This window comes from Aspergillus sclerotioniger (assembly GCF_003184525.1).
Source record: "Aspergillus sclerotioniger CBS 115572 chromosome Unknown BO94scaffold_4, whole genome shotgun sequence".
In the NCBI taxonomy this organism is placed as follows: Eukaryota; Fungi; Ascomycota; class Eurotiomycetes; order Eurotiales; family Aspergillaceae; genus Aspergillus; species Aspergillus sclerotioniger.
Window position 1 is genome coordinate 1,505,994 of NW_020290994.1, and position 12,768 is coordinate 1,518,761.

The 12,768-nt window shown below is 53.8% G+C and overlaps 5 protein-coding genes across 5 annotated transcripts; 2 read left to right on the forward strand and 3 right to left on the reverse strand.

Annotated features, from left to right (window-relative positions):
• The first annotated feature begins 142 nt into the window (after positions 1-142).
• Positions 143-1,618, forward strand: BO94DRAFT_531840 (uncharacterized protein). The gene has a single exon (XM_025610989.1). The coding sequence runs from the start codon at positions 625-627 to the stop codon at positions 1,396-1,398; it is 774 nt and encodes a 257-aa protein (XP_025471648.1). The 5' UTR covers positions 143-624; the 3' UTR covers positions 1,399-1,618.
• A 382-nt stretch (positions 1,619-2,000) lies between these two features.
• On the forward strand, positions 2,001-3,417 carry kat1 (putative 3-ketoacyl-CoA ketothiolase (Kat1); the record flags this gene model as incomplete). Its single annotated transcript, XM_025607749.1, has 4 exons — positions 2,001-2,071; positions 2,123-2,303; positions 2,358-2,934; positions 2,990-3,417. The coding sequence occupies 4 exons, from the start codon at positions 2,001-2,003 to the stop codon at positions 3,415-3,417; spliced, it is 1,257 nt and encodes a 418-aa protein (XP_025471649.1).
• Positions 3,023-4,932, reverse strand: BO94DRAFT_531841 (putative zinc metalloproteinase). Its single transcript, XM_025610990.1, has one exon. It carries the CDS (start codon positions 4,594-4,596, stop codon positions 3,517-3,519), a length of 1,080 nt encoding a protein of 359 aa, XP_025471650.1. The 5' UTR covers positions 4,597-4,932; the 3' UTR covers positions 3,023-3,516.
• Positions 4,933-5,176: 244 nt separating this feature from the next.
• BO94DRAFT_543142 (putative mannosylphosphate transferase (Mnn4)) lies at positions 5,177-6,157 on the reverse strand (the record flags this gene model as incomplete). The annotated part of the gene is made up of 3 exons (XM_025613122.1): positions 5,177-5,252; positions 5,308-5,735; positions 5,792-6,157. The coding sequence occupies 3 exons, from the start codon at positions 6,155-6,157 to the stop codon at positions 5,177-5,179; spliced, it is 870 nt and encodes a 289-aa protein (XP_025471651.1).
• Positions 6,158-8,607: 2,450 nt separating this feature from the next.
• BO94DRAFT_553745 (ABC transporter ATP-binding protein) lies at positions 8,608-12,662 on the reverse strand (the record flags this gene model as incomplete). The annotated part of the gene is made up of 7 exons (XM_025613676.1): positions 8,608-8,860; positions 8,911-9,026; positions 9,093-11,039; positions 11,098-11,652; positions 11,719-11,947; positions 12,004-12,261; positions 12,349-12,662. 7 exons carry the CDS (start codon positions 12,660-12,662, stop codon positions 8,608-8,610), a joined length of 3,672 nt encoding a protein of 1,223 aa, XP_025471652.1.
• Positions 12,663-12,768: the final 106 nt, after the last annotated feature.

The following is a 12,768-nucleotide window of genomic DNA, read 5'->3' on the forward strand; positions in this document are numbered from 1 at the left end:
GAAGTCGGGCGGAGGGGAAACGCGGGATGCCGGATCGGGCGGGCAGGTAGGGCAGGCGGATAAGGGCAGGGGCGGGTCATGTGTCGGGCGGCGGGGAAAGGCAGGATGACAAGGGTGTCGTGACGCCGACACTCACGGTTGCCTGCTCCTCCCCCAGTCCGAACTCTGACGCGACTGAGGGTGCCTCGCGATGCCTACTCCGGTTGCCAAAGGTATGCTTGCTCTAGATGGTCTTTTCATTGTTTCCTACTACTTTGACAGACTGCTTTTGCTGCGTTACCCGGGCGGTGTGCTTATCAGTAATTGAATGAATGGATGATCTATGAGCTGCTCGAGCCCGGCTCGATCGGCATCGTCTGTGCTGTGATTTCAGTGTAGCTTTTTCTTTTCTGATGTGAAAGAGCGATCCTACTCGAGTGCTTTCAGCGCAGAAGGGGTGGTACTGACATCTCAGGGATTATAATCACCGTGTCGGCGCTTGTCGCTGCAGGTATCGCGGTTTACGAATCGCCTCAGTTCCGACAATGGGTGAACAACTCGCGGCGAAAGCTCGCACTGGCGCTACATAATCTTGGCGATGAGATTCATCCACGAGACGCAGCCGTTCACAGACAGGACATCTCGATGACGGAGGATATGGGCGCTGCGGCTGAGGAGCGACGGCGGCTAGCGGTAGAAGAGCTTCAACGGCGGCGCAGCTTGCTCGAAGCACGTCGCAAGGCTCGAGGATGTACACCGGCCAGCAGCTTCGATGCGTTGGTGGACGAAAGTGGTCACCTTCTGGACAGTCCGGAGCCACATGTAAATGATTCCATGGCAAACTCGACTGCGGTGGAGGTGACGACGTCGCAGCCGGTCCAACGCGGCAAGCAGACTGGGAGCTCGACTCCCCTGGTTGAAACTGATGGCCTGAACAACATCGGAAATCGCCTGCAGATTGCCATCCCGCTGTCTGGCTCCCATACTCCATCGCTGGTTGAGTTCACACCTACTTCGGAAGCTCCGGACAAGCTTGCGACCTCGTTGCTTTCCCAGGCCGAAGAGGGCGAGCGTTCCGTAGAATGGGGCGGCTATCATCGGCCCGACTCAGCTGCTTCGAGCCATACAGAAGATTATTCTCAGGTAATTTATGCCCATCCAGAAGATCATGCAGTCAACGACACCGGCCGGGACTTGAGATCTCCATTTTCGGACCTGTCGGACCTGCATTCCGAGCGCCATCCCGGCCAGCGCCCGTCTACGCCGTCTACAACTGGTAGCTTCAGTCAGATCTATGAATCCGCGGTTGATGGATCGGAGGGCACTTTGAGTGACTTTGAGCGGTCCGGTGCAGCTACCCCGGCTAGCTGGTCCGAGGTTGGGAGTGTTATTAGCAATGAGGAGCCCCATCATATGTAGGCACGATGCTGGATTTAATTTGAAGGACTTTTTGAAGGAAGACAGAAAGGACGGCGATCATGGGAAGGCGATCGGTGTTATTTGCTTGGATTTAATTTGCTTACTTAGGGCGGGATGTCGTGCCCGTCAAGGTTGAAGACTGTATATATATTGCTAGTTAGAAATACGGAGGTCCCATTCTGCAGATCCCGCATATTTTATCGTGTCGGAGGGCATTCGCTCCGAGGTCTGGGTAGATAGTCTGGGGTAAGTCGGGGTACTGTGTACTTCGCCCGTCGCAGAAATGGGCCGAGCAGGGAAGTACCGTGTACTCCGTACTGGGCGGGTGTCCTAGAAAGGAAACAGCCTCGGCTGCTCGGCTGCATTGAAAGACCACCGTTTCGGTCCATTATATCATCCCTCCCCCTCTCTCCCCTTTCACCTTTCCCCCCCATTGTCTTGATCTTTCGGACTCATCCTTTAAACTTATTCCAGGTGCGTATATAAACCCTGACCGTTCGACCGGCCACATCCCTACTCAGTCTCCACCTCGTGACTGCTCCGCTTATCTCCGCTCTTTCGTGCAGTCAGCTCACTAACCCCTGGACAGCACATAAAACATTATGGCAGCAGATCGCCTAAACTCCATTCTCAGTCACCTGAAGCCGTCAGGAAATAGCGGACTCGCCGCCATGTAAGCAATAGATCACTTTCGGCAATGATTGCTGCTAACCAGCACCCACAGCACTCAGAAGAATCCAGACGATGTAGTCATCACCCTCGCGCTGCGCACACCTCTCACAAAGGCCGGCAAGGGCGGGTTCAAGGACACGGAGCTGGACTATATGGTATACTCGCTTTTGAAGGAAGTGCTCTCCAAGTCCAAGGTGGATCCCGCCCTAGTCGAGGACGTGTGCCTGGGAAATGTAAGTGCTTCCTTTTCTTAAATCGCATCCGATACTAATGCTCCTCACTGCTAGGTCGGTGATGGTAAAGCAGCCTACCTGGTCCGTGCCGCCTCCCTCGCGGCCGGTATCCCTCACACGGCCGGTGGATCCTCCGTGAACCGATTCTGCTCGTCGGGTCTCAAGGCCGTACAGGATATTGCGAACCAGATTCAGCTCGGTGCCATTGATGTTGGTATCGCCGCCGGCGCGGAGCTGATGTCCGCTGGTGGCGATCGCCTGCCGAGCCCATTCAACGAGGAGGTGCTTCGCAACCAAGAGGCAGCGGATTGCATGCAACCAATGGGACAGACGTCGGAGAATGTCGGGGCGGACTTTGGTATCACACGCGAGCAGCAGGACAAGTATGCGGCCGAGTCTTTCCGGCGGGCGGAGGAGGCGCAGAAGGCGGGATGGTTTGACGACGAGATTGTGCCGATTACGACGAAAGTCAAGGACCCAAAGACTGGGGAAGTGAAGCAGGTTACTTTGACAAAGGATGAGGGTGTTCGGTATGGAACGACGGCGGAGGCGCTGGGTAAGATCCGACCTGCTTTCCCGCAGTTTGGTAATCGGAGCACGGGAGGCAACTCGAGTCAGGTTACGGATGGTGGTAAGTCTTATTCTGTGAGAGTTGATCGTATGGGCCATACTGACGTGTGTTCCAGCGGCCGCTGTTCTTCTCATGCGCCGCTCCAAGGCTATCGAGCTGAACCAGCCCATCCTGGCCAAGTTCTGCGGAGCCACCGTCGCGGGAGTGCCGCCGCGCATCATGGGTATTGGTCCGACTGCAGCGATCCCCAAGCTGCTGACCAAGTTCAACCTGAGCAAGGACGACATTGACATCTACGAGATCAACGAGGCGTTTGCCTCGATGGCCGTGTACTGTCTCAACAACCTGGGTCTAGAGCATGCCAAGGTGAACCCGCGCGGCGGGGCCATTGCCCTGGGCCACCCGCTGGGCGCAACCGGAGCGCGCCAGATCTGCACGGTTCTGAGCGAGGCGCGACGCACGAAGAAGAAGGTCCTGGTGACGAGCATGTGCATTGGCACGGGCCAAGGAATGGCGGGCTTGTTGGTGAACGAGCAGGTGTAGATCATCTCATGCCATTAAAACAGATCGTACGGAGTATATCATGCTAAGCATCAAGAAATGACCAATGAAAGATATGCACATAACAATCATCTCATCGCCTCATGATTGACCCTCTCCTTCCCTCTCCCTCTCCCTCTCCCTCTTTCTCTCCCTAGTCCTCTTCATCCTCTCCTCGGCCGCCTTGGCCAGAACCTCCCTCCGGCTCTCGGCCCTGCCACCACCCCGACCTTGACCCCCCAACACAAATTCCCCGCCCGTCCACCCCTCCTCATCCACCACCAACCCATTCTCCCTAACCCCCTCCCAATCCACGGGATTGTAAAACTCCTGATCCGCCACCGTCCGCCCACTCTTCGTCCAATCCCCCCTCTCCACCTCTTTCTCGATCTGCGCCGTCAAATCCCAGAAATCCCGATCATGTTCACTGAACACACAATGCGCCAACTCATGACACAGCGTCTTCCGTATGGTCCGATAATCCCGATACCCATCGTATGCATCCGTCCTCAACCGCAACTCAATCACCTCCCCCTTATTCCTATTCAGTCCCAGCGTCCGCGATTCACTCGTCGTATGTTCCGCCGGATCCATCTCCGTAAGCAACGGCACACTGAACTTATGTTTCTGCATTGCGGATTTGATCCCCGGATCGGCGCGCAGCCGTTCCAAAAACGTGAGAGACTTGTTCGGATTCGGGAGATGAGGTAGCGGGAGGAGTCGGTGGAAGGTGTAGTTTGAGGCGTCGGAGCTGGAGAGGGTGTGGATGCGAGAGGAGTTGCTGGCGGAGGTACCGGTGCGGGTGGGCTTTGCGCCGTAGAGAGCGTGGGCGCGATGCCGGGCCTCGGCGATGGTCTTTTGGGCGGTGGATTGTGCGTTGAGCGTGTCGATGTCTTTGGTAGGCGTGCCGAGGAGGGTGAGTTTGAGGCGCGGGGAATTGAGGGGGAGGATTTCGAGGAGCGGGGTCGGTGAGAATGGGTGTTTGAGGGTTCCCGGGGATGGGGAGATGAGGAGTTTTTGGTTCGTGGAGGGGATATGTAGGGTTGAGGCGATTAGGGTCGTTAGGTCCGTCAGGGTGCTTGTTGAGGGGAGGGTGAATTCGTGAGGGGTGTTGCGGTGGTGGATTTTGAGGGTGATTGGGGGGTCTGTGTTGGAGGTGTTGGGATCTGAGGGGTCCGACATTTTGGTTGTAGGTGGTGCGGTGGTGGTTAGGGGCGTGGGGTCGGGGGGAGGAGAGGGAGGCGAGGTTGTTTTATATTAAGAGTACAGTGGAGGAAGAGCTTGTGATGGATGGATGGATGGTCTTCGATGGAGTTCGACGTTGTTTGTCAGCGATAAGCTGATAGATAGTGTCACGTGGTGATAGGCTGAAGGGGCTAGTCGCATAGAGTTAGTACCGGCAGTGGTTCAGGTACCGCAGCTTTAGGCAGTGTCTCGTCGCACGTAATTTCGGTTGGTCCTCGTCTGTCGGGAGTATAGTGAGGCCGTCGGGGATATAGCACCCCCCACAGATCATCAATCTAGCTGGGGGGAGGCTTGGTAGAATGGTAAGAGAAGCTGCTACTAGCTTATGAGTTCTTATGCTGGTACTGTGTGCACTGCTTTGTCTCTCAACCCGTTTGGGTAAATGTTTTGCAAATCAATTGACTGTCCAGAACGCCGCCTGTCCCCAGAACTCCAATCCCAATATATACCCAGTATGACCACAATTATAGGCTGTATGACACAATCGATGAATATATATGCAGCCGATATGGCTGGTTCACTCATACTGCCGGTCGTCCTTTGCGGCCGGCTCATCTGGCACCCACTCCTCGAGGGTTGGATCCCACGTGTGACTGTCACATGTCAGCAGGTCTATTACATCAACTCTCTGGAGCAATCCACACTCACTCATGAAACTGCGTTGCGGTCAACGCCGTCTTTGAATATTCTTCCGTCAGAACTGCATCATAACGGAACGGCACCTTGGCTGTCACGCCCTCGAAAGTCGATGTCCGCAGTGGGTAAATATCCTGTGTTTCGTACTTGTGTCCGTTCTTACACTCCCACTCCGTCGGCTTATCGGCCTGGAGTCGGCTCAGCCCTGTAATATCGATGTACAACCCCGTGCTGATGTCGATCCAGCGCGCATCAATGATATTCAGTCCCATGCCGCGATCGCGCTGACGTGCCCAAGGGTTCACGTCAAGAAGGTACCGACGCTCGACGGTGGGGTTGGTGGTAGTATACTGCACAACGGTCTGGTTGAAACGGTCGGCGAGATGTAACAAGGTGGTGTCCATGACTTGTGTGTCGATATCCCAGTCCCAGGGCATGATCTAGAAAGTGTGAGAACCAATGATTGACTACGCCAAACGAATCCAGAATAGCCCACCTTGCCGTTCCACCACCACCCCAGCAATGTGCCATGCGCAATCCATGTTTCTAGCCCATTGTCCTCAAAGAAGTTCAGATACGCTCGGATCATATGTGTCAGCGTGATGGATCGTTCCGCGTCCGGAACCGGCTCCCCCTGGAAGAATCGCGAATCATAGTGACCTAACGTGTCGTCGCGGCCCGGTTCGTGGAAGTACTTGAATTCGTCAGAGCGATTTAGGCCGTACTTCTGCCACAGCGGGTCTGGAGCATTGCGATTTATGAAACTGCCGTGAGTGCTGTGGTCTGCGGGATTGGGGTATGCCGTGGCCACTGTTGACCAGATCGCGCAGGTGACGAGGGCCAGCAGGCCCCGGGGTATCATGTCCGGCGGCGGGAGTCAGGTCGTGCGAGTTTGGTGTGAGTCGGTGTGGTGTCAGGGAGGTTAATCATGCCTCTGCTTGCATTCTGGGCTGGCGAGGTGGTGTCAACTGGTATTAGGGTGGTCCAAATTATACAGGGGATTCAGTCGGACTGTGAAATCGTCGTGCAAGGGCGTTATAGTCGCACGGGCTGGACTGATAAATCCGTGTTGTGCATCTGACAAGAGAAGGAAGGCCACCGGTGCCAGCAATGAGAGCGACCAAGTATGTACCAATCAAAGTCGACACGCCAATCAGGCATGGACGACACAAGGGGGGAAGACTCGGAGGAAGGAAAGGAAGATCAGGAGAGAAAGCACGGGGATCAGTTCTTGATGGTCCGACTAGCTGGCTTCGAGAACCACACGAGCCAGCAACAACCGGAAGATCCGGCGAGTCCGTTCAGAGCGACAGGACGAAAAAGGTTTGCGCCTTTGAATGATTGGGGGGGGGGAAAGGAAGAATAGGATCGAATACTACTCCGTACTAACGGTGACTTCAACCACCAAGCGGGGCGGCACTTTTTTGAGGCCCACTGAGGGCCCCCATTGAGATTACATTGCCAGTTGGGAATAGGCCTTGGACCCTTTCCGTGGGTTGACGCTCTGCAGTCTGCAGGCCGGATCGGCAAGGATGGCAGCCCATGACGACAAGGAGCTGGTTGGTGGTGCTGAAACACAGGCATGCCAGCACTCATTCCCACGAAGACAAGGACTGCTGTTTGCCGGGAAAACAGAAAGCAAATTCCTCCCCTCGGACCATGACAGCTCCTAGGCAACCACCCAAGAATCCACCGGGCAGCGCTCCATAATAATTATTGATTGATTTGGACGGATTATTTCAAGGAAGGGCAGAAAGCAGTCGGCCTCGCGTGCCATCTTTCCCGACCTGTCTGCTTTCTCCACTGCCCCAGCCAGGTTACATACCGGAACGCCCCCCGTACCACCTGGTTCCGTACCATACCGCCGTCCTCAGCCATCACCATCATAGGGCTACATCGGTCAACCGCCTCTGCACTCTGCAGGTCACCAGCTCCGATCCAGATGGCGCTTGCTATCCGTGCAACAGTTACACAACCTTGAAAATCTCATTGTCGTGATGTCTGTGTGCTCCCGAGGTACTACCGCAGGGCGCTCGGAGGCCGGATGGTATCGCAGTGATCTTAGATGATGACATGCAGTCTCGAAGCTCCCTAAAACCAGACGGCACTGCGCTGGCACGAATCATCGATTCGGATCCCGATCCTCCTGCAAGCCCAAGGTACTTTCACAGTCTTCCTGATTGGCATACCTATCTGCCGAGACTGAGGGGATAGATACTAGGTAGATAGTAGATACACCACGCATCTCGTAGGGCCGACATCTGCCCTACGCCCTGCATATCGACAAGCAAGTTAACAACAACCAACAACACTCTGAACAGTGAACACACCACCACAGGATCCGGAATCCTTCCAAATGCTACTCCATGTTCCATACCCATCCCGCCCCCAGCTTCTCCCCCCTACCCCATCCTAGGGCCAAAAGATAATAGACTCCGCAATATGTCAGAATCTTATCGTGTACATGAAACAATCCGGTCTCAAGTGTATCCAGTGAGCCTCTGAGGAGGAGGAAGGGGGGATACCGCCCGCGACAGTCATACGACAGCCATACAGCCGCCCCCTCCAGCCAATACGGTAACGAACCCCTTTTCGGAAGAACCCAAGGTCACCCCTGGCTCGCTGGGCTCCACCGACCGTTTCTTACGGCCAAACCCAAGCAGGCCATTCTCCCCGACGCCTCTTGGCACAGCACCAGGACCCTGCCAATCTCGGAGCTATCAACTACCTACTCCGGCAGGTATTGGTTGTTGCCTACAGGGCGGAGTGTCGCTAGTAGTACTGTACTTGTTACTTGAAGGCCTGGTAAGCGCTTACAGTTGTCCCAAGTCCCAACAGCCAAGGAAGGACCAGGACATGTCTGCCAAGGGGCAGGGCATCCGGTGATTCCGCTCGTACTCGTATGGGGGGGATCAGACCTCAGGCAGAATCACTTGACTGGTCTGGTTTCGGGTTGCCAAGACGCCGGTCGGTCACATGATTATGCGCAGGGTCTTGGGTTTCTTGGTTCGGATTGGTGCTTACGGTATCGATTGACGCTAGGGGTTATGCTTGGATTGTAAGCGGATTATGCTCACTGGGACTGTACCTATACTTGGCCGGCGGGAAACAATATCCGGATGGTGCATAAAATGCTCTGATCCAAATTAATTGTGCATTGATGGAGTTCTGTACCTACATGTCTTATTTCCTTTTTTGCAGGATATACGCCGTTTGTTAGAAAGTCCACATGATAGTTATGTGAGAACTGGACGACTCTTTTGAATCCAGTGCAAAACAGACATACACAGTACATCCTAGCGGTAGCTCAGTTCAACCTTCCCCCATCACTTGCTGTAATCTAGCCATCTGCCAATATTTCCCACCCGTCTGCATCAACTGCTCATGGGTTCCCCTCTCGATGATTCGCCCATGATCGAAGACCAAAATCTCATCGGCATCGATAATTGTCTTGAATCGATGGGCAATAGCGATGATTGTTCGGCCTTTCATTATGCGTTGAAGTGCCACTTGAACTAGGTGCTCTGTGGTCGGATCCAGCGCCGAGGTTGCTTCGTCAAGTAAACTACGAAGGCGAGTCAGAAAGCAATCTCTGTGTATGGCAAATGCTCTTACAGGATCTTTGGGTGGCATAGAAGAGCCTTCGCGATAGCCATGCGTTGACGCTGGCCCCCGGAAAGTGTCGATCCGTTGGCTCGAATCGGGGTGCTTAAGCCTTGAGGGAGGGATAGCTGACAAACGCACGGTTAGAAGACAGAGAAAGAAACGGCTGCATTGGGTGCTATGGAGTCACTTACCGCAAAATCGGCTAATCCGACATCCTCCAAAGCGGCCAGGATCTCCTCGTCTGAGATAACTCGCTCATCACTCTGCAGGCATTCACGCAGGTCTTCACCAACCAAGCAAGGGTTCTGATCGACCAGGGCCAGGTGTCCCCGATAGCTATTCAGGTCATACTCCCCAATAGACTTACCTCCAAGCGTTATCTTTCCAGACTCGGCAGCATAGAAGCGCTCGAGCAGATTGATCACCGAGCTTTTGCCGCTGCCTGTGGCCCCAACAAGAGCAATGAAGGTACCGGCCGGGGCGTTGAGAGTTACATCGTTCAATGCTAGTCGAGACCGATGGGCCGGATATCTAAAGTTCACGTGTCGCAGTGCAATATCCTCGGTTGTGTCTGGTACCTTGGTGTATGCGCTTTTGCCTTGCCTGGAGAGCTCTGAGCTGCTGGTTTGCATTAGTTCCTCCAGTCGAGCAGCAGCGGCATGGGCGCCCGCAATGTCAGGAGCATGTGCGAAAAGAGCAGACGCAGACTGGGACCCCCAGACCGTGGCTGCAAAGCAAATGAAGAACTGCTGGACGTTGTACTCGCCAGTTGCGATAAGATGAGTACCTCCGTACCAGAATACGAAAGCAATGCTTAATATGCGAAGAGAAGTGGTGCATGCATATATGATGGCAGATACAACCCAGTACCTGCGTTGGCTGTCTCGCTGGCTTTCCCTTTGGAAGGACTCGCTGATGGTCCTCTGCAGACCGAGGACAGTCACTGTCTTGATGGCAGTAAATGCCTCATGTGCAACGGCCACGGCATTGGTGTCACGCTTGACGTGCTTCTGGACATGTGCCACAATATTGTACTGCATAAAGCCGGAGACAGCTACCACTGGGACCGTTGCTGTCGCGACGAGACCAAGTTTCCATCCAAAGATGCATCCAACTGTAATTCCTGTCGCGAGCATTACAACACTTTCGGCCACGAGTCCCAATGAGGTTCCCGAAATACCGGTGATTTTTGGAGTTCCAGATGAGAGGAAACTCACCAAGGCCCCAGTCGAGTGATTTTTAATCTCGAAGAAAGGGAGGTTCTTCAGGGCCAAAGCTTTGAACAAATGGGAACGAGCTCGAAGACATAACTGAGATGCAGACACGGCAAAGCAGTATCCCCGTACACAATAAACCACAAACACAACGACACCATAAGCAAGATACAATAGGGCCCAAAAGCGAACGTTGTGTCGGCCAGTGCTCAGACTAGGGCTAATGATGGACATGACTCCGTTGCCGAAGAAGATCGCTTGGATTGGATATGTCATTCCAGCTAAAACGCTGAAAATGACGCCTGCGGTAGCGTAAGGCAACTCTGGCTTGTTGAGATGCCAAACATGCTTGATGCTATTGCTGTGTGGCAGTGGAGCATCTTCTGGCGTCTCTAGGGTATTGCTATTGACTGAGATGTCCCCAAGATGCTCTTTGTGGATGTTTGCTAGGGTTGGTGGCTGGCTAGCAATACCGTCCTCTGATCGGTAACATGATCGGAGTGTCTGCTGTCTCACTAGTTCTTGGTACATTGTGGATGTGGCCATTAGTTCTAAGTGAGAACCTTGATCTAGAACCTGACCGTCCTTCATCACAATGATGATATCGGCATTCTGGATTGTCGATAGCCGATGGGCTATTATCAAGGTGGTTCGCTCTGAAGCAGCCTTGCTGAGAGCTTCTTGGACTTCCTTTTCGTACTGACTATCCAGGGCAGCTGTAGCCTCGTCCAGCAGTAGAATTGCTGGTTGAGATATGATGGCACGGGCGATAGCAATCCGTTGCCTCTGACCCCCGGAGAGACTCGATTCATTTGCACCAATTAGGGTGTCGTACCCATGGGGCAGATTCTCAATAAACGAGTGAATCTGAGCAGTTTCAGCAGCCTGGATAACTAGGCTTCGAATCGCAGATGCGTCCATTTTCTGTTCATATGAGTCAGTAACCGAAACTCAAAGGCAAAAGACAACTGTCATGAAACACCTCAGCGGCAGCTCTGGGAAGCCCATACGCAATGTTCTCGTGCATTGATGCACGAAACAGAGTAACCTCTTGGCCGACATATCCGATCTGAGACCGTAACCATGAGACATCCATCTCATCGATCCGCTCACCTTCCAGAGTGATGCGGCCACCGAGTGGGTGGTATAACCGTTCTAAAAGGGCAAATATGGTTGATTTTCCTGATCCTGATGGTCCCACCAAGGCTACTGTGTGTCCAGCAGGCACGTCGAAAGTGACGCCTCTCAAAACAGTCCGCTCAGGTCGCGAAGGATACGCAAAGTGTACGCCTTCTAGCCGGACTGCCCCTCGGACCTGACTGTATGTCTTCCCAGTACCTACCATCGAAATCATAGGCGAATCCTGCTCTATGACTGAGAAAACGCGACTGGCTGCCGCATGAGCCTGGGTGACGTTAACAACACATGGCAACGCTTGGCATAGCATCCCACCTGCAACAGACATTGCATACAAGATAGTCAAAGCCTCTGATATGGTGCAACGCCCTTGACGGACGAGGTGATCAGCCTGCCAGAACTGGAGGAGCATTAGCAGGCATCGCATTCAGATCGAACCAGGGGTGGAGGGAAGCGGTTGACATACACCTAGCCCATTTCCCCAGTGCAATGTCATGAAAGAGCCCGCAACAATCACTCCAAATATTAACCGCTCCCGGAAGTCCAAGGCCGCTGGGCGGCCCAAGGCCTTTCGATACTTCTTAGCATACCTTTCCTGGCTTCGGTAAGAAATAACGCTCCTCATGGCACTGAATACTTCCTGGGCTAAATTGTCCGCTTGAACACGTTCAGCCAAGCCCATCTGCTGCACCACACTCAGCCAATACCCCATCAATCCCACGAGTAGAATCAAGTGATCGGCTGGGATAACATGATCCCTGCAAAGCGCCAGTTCCGTACAAATGCGCAGATAATGGCGACCACGAAGCCGGACAGGCCGGACAGAAGGTCACCCATCTTCTGCGAGATGCCAGCTTGAATCCATTTCATATCTTGATCTATGTGGGATGTGAGCTCCCCGGTTCCGACTACATCGAAATAAGCCATGTTCTGCTGCAGAACCGAAGAAAGATATTTCTGCTGCAGGTGGCGGGCTATCTGCTCTCCGATGAAATTGAAGCCTAGTGTGCTAATAGCGGTGGTGACCAATGACCCGATTGCTGGCCCGTTGTGTCAGATAACAAGAAGAGAACATGGATTTGGAAAGTGCACGCACCGATATACCAAGAAGAGCGTGAGATGCTGGACCTGGTCTCGAATCTCCTGCGATGTATGGTGTTCTCCGTTGATGAATTCATCTGCCAATGCGCCGAACACGACGGTCACCAATGGCATTGCTGCACCGGCGGCTACCGCACAACATCCTGATACGCACAGCATACATAACTGCGAGGCGTTGGCATATCGGTAAATGGAGAAGAAGTTGGCGGTGCTGCGCTCAACATGGATCTGGGACTCGATTATCTCTGCCACGTGAGATGTGCCAGCAGTGGACTGGATGGTAAGGAGTGGGATTGCCTGACCAGGCATCCTCAGGTTTGTCAAAGGTACATGCGGATTTTCTTGCTTTCAGGGGAATAGGACTATTTATAGGGACTTGTAGGGTCGTTCATCACGTGGATCAAAGCATTCTACA